Consider the following 7,761-nt stretch of genomic DNA (forward strand, 5'->3'; position numbering starts at 1 on the left):
TGGTGACACAATGAGAAGGTTTTCTATTTCCTTTTTTGAATTTCTCAGGTCATAAAATAGCTGACATGATTTTAACACATTATTTTTAGGCAACTATGACCTATGTAGATGGTCATAACATCATACTGTCTGATTGATCCGTGGGCATCTCACGCGGATCATGCATCATGCGCCGTCGGATGCTCGCGAATCCAACGGCCATCCTCAACCCTTTCACACCAACCCCGAAACCCTAGCTGCTCATATTCCATCCACCCTCCCCCCGCCTCCTTTCTTTCCCACATCCATCCATCGATCCACTTCCATCTCCTCGCTGTCTCGCCCGATGGAGAGAGAGAGAGCTCGCCTCGTCCCTTCCAGATCACCGCCACCACCTCCCTCCAGTAGAGCTCGTCGCCGTACATGGCCTCCCCCATGCCCTACCCCTCTCGCCCCTCCCCTTCCCCCACCCAACCAAACCAACCAGCCCACCCGGCACCCTAACTCCTCCAAGAAAGCAAAACCATGCCCTCTGACGGGGGATGAGATCTGCGCCTGCGGGGAATTTATTGGCTCTCTCCACCGGCGAGGCTTGGGGAGGCCGGCGTTCCCTGTCGAGACCCGTCGCGCACGTCCTCCAGCGCCACCCGCAGCACGTCGAGTACACCACCACCCTGGAGCGCCTCGGCCTGGCCGACCTCTCGTCCCCGCACCCCCGGGCGCGTGCCGCCGCCATGGGCATCATGCCCCTCCAAGTCCAAGCAGCGGGCGGCGCCGAGGAAACGATGCAATGGTGCGTGGATCTCCTCAACCTCCTCTCTTATTTGTTCTGAGGCGATTGCTTTCCAACGAATTTAGAGGCGGTTGCTGCGTTGTTTCTGCTGCTCTAGATTCTGCTCGTGCTTTGTGCCTCTTAGTTTTCGCTCTTGTGTGCCGATCGATGGGTTTTGATTTCCGATTCTGAATGAGTTACGCGTGCAGGCTCTCCCCAACACCCCTCCCGTGGACTACCCCAGTTTCAAGCTCGTCCTCGTCCGCGACGGCGACACCGGCAAGACGATGTTCGTGTAGAGGCATATCACCGGGGAGTTCGAGAAGAAGTACGAACATAAGTGAGCCTGTCGATGCTTCTAGTTTGGTTCCTTCCCCACCCCTCGATCACATCTCGTGTTTCTGTTGAGGGATGATGTTGCCTTTGATGTTGTTGACTGTTGTTGTTGATCTGCACGGTGTTCTGTAGCGACGATCGCTGTGGAGGTGCGGTCGCTGGACTTCCAGACGAGCCACGGCAAGATCAGGTTCTACTGCTGGGACACAGCCGGACAGGAGAAGTTCGGTGGCCTCCGTGATGGATACTAGTAAGTTCGGTGGCCTCCGCGACTCTTGCATACATGTTTTTACCTCTTGCATATTTAACATACATGAAAGTAGAAGTAGGTATTGAAATATATGCGAAGGTAGAAGCTATCGCTGCTGCTTGTCTCTTAAATAAATAAATAAAATTATGTAATCATGATCTGAAATCTCATGCAGGTGATCATTGGTGCTGTTGCTGCCGCTGTGCAAGTCGGAGGTGTCGCTGCTACATTTGGTGGAGCTAGTGCTGCCGCTCCAAAGGGCAACCTTCATCAGACACTACCTCATAATAGTGCCTCAAAGTTCTGTGCCCCATCTCCCCTCTTTCTAAATTACTATAAAAACATTGTAAATACTAGTAGGAAAACATGTCAAATCTTGTGTATAGAACTGGAATAACCCTGCAGTTTGGTTCCGCAGAGTGGTAAATTCAACCTTGATGCTTTATGGGTTTGTGTTCCTTTGTTTTATTTCCCTTTTGATCTGTATTGTCAGTTGGCTAGTTCTGCACTTGTCTTTTTTTTCAACCTTGTTTCATACTGGTAGAAAAATATGGAACCGGAACATCATCAGCTTTTGTGGGAAATACTGATCTTGACATTGTGACAATTCATCCTGTGACTCTTCTCTGATCTCCAATAAAGAGAGTAAACTTGGCCCAATTTATTTGTCTGCAAATGATTGGGTGTGACCCACAAAGAATTGCTCTGGTTACTTATTTTTTTAGGGTGGTTCCTCTTTTTTTACTGGTTCATCCGCTCCTTTGTGATTGATCTACTGGTTCCGGCCGCTCCTTCGTGATAGATTCGGTTAACTCTTTATTAGCCTTGTGGGTCATAATTCTTCCTCTACAGACGCATATACTGCCTGGCGTATTGCTCATGCTCATTCTGTACAGAGATAGTCCTAATATCCATAGGGTTGTAGATTGATTTCCCCTGAAAAAGCTACGCTTCTTTCCTTCGATGATAAGCATGTTCGGCATCTATGTTTAATCCTTAAGATAAATGGTCTTTAGTTTCTTTTGGTGCATCTGCGTGCACATAACAGTCTGTTAGTTTCTCTTTATATAATTAAGAAAATATGATGCTGTCGTTTGTTTATTATTATCTATCATCTGTAGATTGAGTTTTAGGCCACCGATACTTGTATGTATAATTTCTAGTCTCTTGAATGAATAATTTTCCTTTAGGTGTCATGCGTCTTGTGTTACTACATACATCTGTCATGAAGTGCATGGTTCCGGAACTATGGTAACCCATAGTTTGCTCTACTGGTGACAGTAGGATGATGGAAACATCGCCACTGAATGTAGTTCCTGTTTCTTCAACTAATCATCATTTACTAGAGTTTCTCTTGTTCTTGCTCCTGCTTGGTTTTTGACGCCACTAGCTTGTACTGAAACATGCAGACTTTACCCCTTGCTAGATCCTTCGGTGGAGGTGACCCATGTGATGGTGATTCGCTCCAGCAGTTGCGGTTCCGGCAATGGTGGTGCTACACTGCTACTGCTCCTATGATGGCTACGCATTGGTAGGCTCGGCTGCCTCCCTTGGCTGTCGCTGGATCAGCCTAGTCTACAACCACTTCCGATGACTCAGGTCCCCTTCTACCTCTCCTACTCTCTCCATGATTCTTTTCTTTGCCTTTATGAGGTGTAATTGTTTAATTTTTGTCATAGTTGAGCATTGGATGATATATTGTATCTGTCATGAGGTACATGGTTCATGGATATGCCAACCTGCAGCTTGTTGTCCATACATATTCCCGCATGTTAGTGTCTCCCCGTGTAAGTACGAATTCTGGTGATGCCTTCATCTATGATGATGCTCTGCCTTTCGCATTCATTCATTCTCTGATAGTTCTAGGAGTCCTCATATTTATTTGAAAATCTGTGCAAATGTACATCATTCTAGAGAAGCATCCCCATACCAGCACATGTATTTGAAAAATCTATTCAAATCTCCTCACTTCATATGTTGCTAAGAGATGATGTAACTCCAAAGTAGACAATTAAAACATATTAGTAAAATCAGTATGCATCCCTAGTGATGCTTTATCTTGTTTTTTTAGTCCATGAGTGATGTGTGTTGGAGCATCACTGACTACTATGGTTTTTTTCCAAGGTCTATACAAGTGTCATCTTTGTCTGGCAATATCTGCCTCCTGTGTCGTGTCATGTATCTATTTCACTTTAGATGTTTTAAGTGAATGATGTATTACTTGCGAGTGTCGATGTACTGATGCAAACAGTGCTTGTGTACTTGTGACTAATCTGTTTTCCCTCTCATTTATAGGAGTTCCTCGGCCAAAGAAATTCGAAGAAGCTCAAAGCCTCAGTCAAAGGCTCGCTTTATATATTATTGAACTTGTAATGCAGAATTTGCTTGGAATTTTGACGTAATGCTGATCTTGCTAGGAATTGGGTGTATATTTACTTGTTGTACCTGTTATTTAATGTTCGGTGTACTTGTTATTCAAATGCTGGGAATTTGTATTTGTGCTAAATGTATTTAGTTGGATGTGAACATAATACTGAAAGAGTCCTTGGCCCAAACACTACTGGACCTTAAAAAGGCCACAGCCCAAACATAGTTGGGGTCTGTTTCAGCAATGCCAGTATATTAATTTTTGAAAATAAATAAAATGTACTGTAAAAGGGCCGAGTTCCAAAACTTGAATGGACCACAAAAAGGTCGAGGCCTGAACAAGAATTGGACTGAAAAAAGGTCGAGGCCTGAACAAGAATTGAACTGTAAAAGGGTGCGGCCTAGAAAATAAATGGCTGGAATTTTGGGCTTGGCCCGTGAAGTCCACCAAAAATTGACTGGAAAAAACAACAAACAGGATGAATTGTTGGGCTCGGCCCATGTAAAACACCGAATCGGGCCGGGCTGATTCTTATCAGTGACCTTTTCATTTGGTCGCAGTTTTGCCACGTTAGCTTGCTACGTCGGATCCAACGTGGCCTGGGCAGACAGCCAGCGACCAAAATAGAAGGTCATAGAATCCATGACCTTTTGTTTTGGTCATGGCCTTCCACGACTTTCTCACAGAGAAGGTCGTTATTTTCAGTTTACGACCATCAGCTTTTGACCATTTGTTTTTGGTCAAAAAAGGTCGCAAATGAAAAACAATGACCTTTCAATGACCAATAGTGATGGTCGCAAGTTGACATATTTCTTGTAGTGCTCTCTAGCCAAGTGTGCCTACCACACATATAATTCCCCTCTTCTCTTCTCACCGTCCATGCCCCCCTATGTCCAATATAGTCTCGTCCCTTTTTTCAGCGATCTCATACTCACACACTCCTCCCCCCTCGACATAGTAGGCCTCTCGCACCACCTCCTAGCTGCACCCCTCTCCCCATGTCTGTCTCTCCGGACCTTATTTGCTTCTAACACATGCATGCATGTATACGTACCGACCTCCCTACATATAGCTAGGTCAACTATAATTATTTTTTCCCACGCATCGATAGACTTACCTCACTAGTTATGTCTCTCCCTTTCTCGGACACACGACGGTTGATCTTCCTATGTAGTTACGTATGCTTACCACAACCATATCGTCTCCCCTCATCATCCTTGCATACCTCCCGACCCATCTCTCACACGCACGTGCATAGACAGACAGACATCCCCGGCCCTCTCTTATTGATATTGCACTCGTACCCTCCGTTTGTCTAGCAGGACTCTCCCACCATTTGTGAGAAGCCACTCCACCACCAACCCTCCGACACTCTACCTTTCTCTTTCTCCCAACCTTATTCCTCTACTACACATATGCATGCATGTCGATCGATCTCTACATAGCTAGGTCTCTCTCCTTCTCCACACATATACTAGTCGATCTACCTATCTATAGTTAGGTCTCTGCCCCTCCCCCCCCCACACACACCGATAGTCGAACGTTGTAGGTAGGTATCCATGCCATAGAGAAAAACTACACCTCTTCCCTCTCAAATTCCAGTAGGCCAGCCGCCCTGTATCTTTGGCGTGGGCAAACACAAATTCGAATGCACTCTTTATCGATCGCGCAACCACACACTTCATCCTTGTTTTCAATTCTATCGATATCTCATGCCGATGATCCCTCCACTCTCTTCCCGTGGATCGCTCCCTCTATTTATGATATATCCATGACTTTGTTTCACACACATTGCATATGTTACGTTTTTTGTTTGAGATATCATTGACACATTGCCTCGGCTTCACACAAAACATATCTCTCACACCCACCCACGTACGTACCTGCACCTAAAGAAGAGGTGCACGCAAGACACACGTACTCACGTCTCGTTCCCGGCCACACCCGTGCAGGTACACGGTGGAGTTCGTTTCTGTATGAAAAGGCGACCCATGTGATAATTTGACGGGTGTAGCGGTTGTTTACTCGAAGGAGGGTCGTGTACCACGCGTAGATGGAACAAAGTTTGACTTGACATGTTAGTATTAAATAAAGTTATATTCCTGAATGGCTCATACAGAATATAAAATGATTATCGTGGTGAAAATGGAAAAATCCGCTCCACTATATACAACGGAACCTGCCTCCGGGGTTTGTCTCTCGTGACACCATCTCACACAAGGCGGCGGTGGCCTCTCTCTCTCTCACCGTTGGTTAGTGATCCGTCTGCATCCTGTCCGTTGGCGGAAAGGGAGGATGTGCATCGTTTCTCCATTCGACGGCGTTGAGGCAGTACGTCCCGCTCTGCGGTACCTGTCGTTCTCTCTGACCAAGCTCCGACGTGGTAGGGCCTTCGCCACTTGCTCGCTGCCGCGGTATGGGCAAATCCTGGCCGTCGGCGCCCTCCTAGTAACATCCCGCCGACCCTTAGGTACAGCTTCCTCCGGCCTTACTCCACTGCCCATCTTCGCAAGTTGTTGCATGTGGATCTTCTTTAGTTGTTTGCTTAAATGTATCTTGGCTAGTGTACTTTCCATCTTGCAATCTCGTCCTCGAACCATTTTTTATTAACCACCATGCTGCTATCTTTCCCTTATTACATGGAATATGCTTCATTTTTGTCGGCGTATGTGCCTTCAACTCGTGTAATTGGGCAGTAATTGTTTCCTTTCTACCTTGTTTTGCAAACAGGGCTATCCATTTCACCTCATTGTGTCGGCGTCCTGGGAACGGGGGTCCCCAGACTTGCCTGCCTACGGCCCACGGCGTGGCTCTGCGAGCGGGCCCGTACGGCCCATCTTCACTAGCAATGACTCAAGACCCTCGCGAGGGGCCAAGCCTCGCGAGGGGCCAAGCCTCGCGAGGGGGACGACACAAGACCTCCTCAGGAGCGGCCTCACCAGGCTGGCTCACGAGGGGCGGAGAGATCAAGGCAAGGCAAACCTCGCGAGGTTCTAGTGACGTGAGCCATGACGACCAAGGCCAGGCGGGCGCCAGCGCGCACAGTGTCCTTGTTTCCTCTTTGGTGCTAAGGAAGCAGGCACAGGCGCGGAGTACCGAGGCGTCAAGCAAAGGTTTCCATATCAGTGTAACAAGACCAAGACCAGAAGGACGACAAGACGGAGGTCACCGTGGAGCCCAGGGCGGCGTCACCACCAGAGCCTTTGACAGGCAAAGACTGCTTTTGTCAGGATAAGCTGTGCTAGATGTCCCCTTTCAAATTGGCCGTTGTTGGCTCCCTTCCCGCTCAATATTTGGGGAGAGGACCAGGGCCTCTATAAATAGGACTAGCCACCACCATAGCTAGGGGAGAGGATCGATCGATCAGTCTGGCCAAGAGAGACCAGGACAACCACGAGTTCACCAAGCACAAGAACACCTCTCCTCAGGAGGCTGTTGTTCCCCTTGTACTAATCATCCTCAGCCCAAGAGGCAATCCACCACACCACACTGGAGTAGGGTATTACACCACAATGGTGGCCCAAACCAGTATAAATATTGTGTCCTTTGTGTCGTGAGTTCGTCGAGTTAGTTCGTAAGATCTTAGCTGAGCTAGGATGTGCATCGGTAGGGGGGAGATCTTCGCGCGCACCCCAGTGTTAGAACCTTGAGGGTTTTGCCGGAACCCGTGATCCGACATTTGGCACGCCAGGTAGGGGTGTGTCAGAGTTTCCTTCCGTCGATTCGCGCTCCACCATCTTCGCGCCCATTCTCCATGGCTGGCGCCACTCCGTCGGCTGGATCTACGGGTGCCCATAGTGGCGCTCAGGGGCTCCGAGCCCTTGCTCCCGCCCTACGGCAGGTGAAGTGGCCACCCAAGTTCAAGCCGGAGATGCCTCCGCGCTACGACGGTGCAGCGGACCCATCAGTTTTCCTGCTGGCGTATGAGGAAGCCGTCATTAAGGCCGGGGGTGACGACAAGGTCATGGCCAACTAGCTTCCCATGGCCCTCACTGGCGCACCGCGCGCCTGGCTGCTCAACTTCCCCGGATCCACGGTGGCATCCTGGGAGGAGTT

At 48.4% G+C, this 7,761-nt stretch overlaps 1 protein-coding gene across 7 annotated transcripts; it reads left to right on the plus strand.

Moving 5' to 3' along the window:
* Positions 1-260: 260 nt before the first annotated feature.
* On the plus strand, positions 261-7,187 carry LOC125544633 (uncharacterized). 7 transcript variants are annotated; one of them, XR_015619182.1, is made up of 6 exons: positions 261-772; positions 961-1,079; positions 1,220-1,337; positions 1,513-2,936; positions 3,017-3,124; positions 3,633-3,870. XR_015619182.1 is itself a non-coding variant. In XM_087547455.1 (4 exons), coding segments are annotated over exons 1-4 (501 nt in total). In that variant the 5' UTR covers positions 261-521; the 3' UTR covers positions 1,514-3,097. The 7 variants fall into 7 exon arrangements, 2 of the variants coding, with proteins under 2 accessions (XP_087403581.1, XP_048564335.2); XR_015619179.1 differs by having other exon boundaries at positions 961-1,091; positions 1,513-1,637; positions 2,747-3,124; positions 3,633-3,847; XR_015619180.1 differs by having other exon boundaries at positions 961-1,091; positions 1,513-1,637; positions 2,764-3,124; positions 3,633-3,847.
* Positions 7,188-7,761: the final 574 nt, after the last annotated feature.

The sequence above is a fragment of the Triticum urartu genome, chromosome 3A (assembly GCF_056163025.1).
Source record: "Triticum urartu cultivar PI428250 chromosome 3A, HENAU_Tu73, whole genome shotgun sequence".
Taxonomy (NCBI): domain Eukaryota; kingdom Viridiplantae; phylum Streptophyta; class Magnoliopsida; order Poales; family Poaceae; genus Triticum; species Triticum urartu.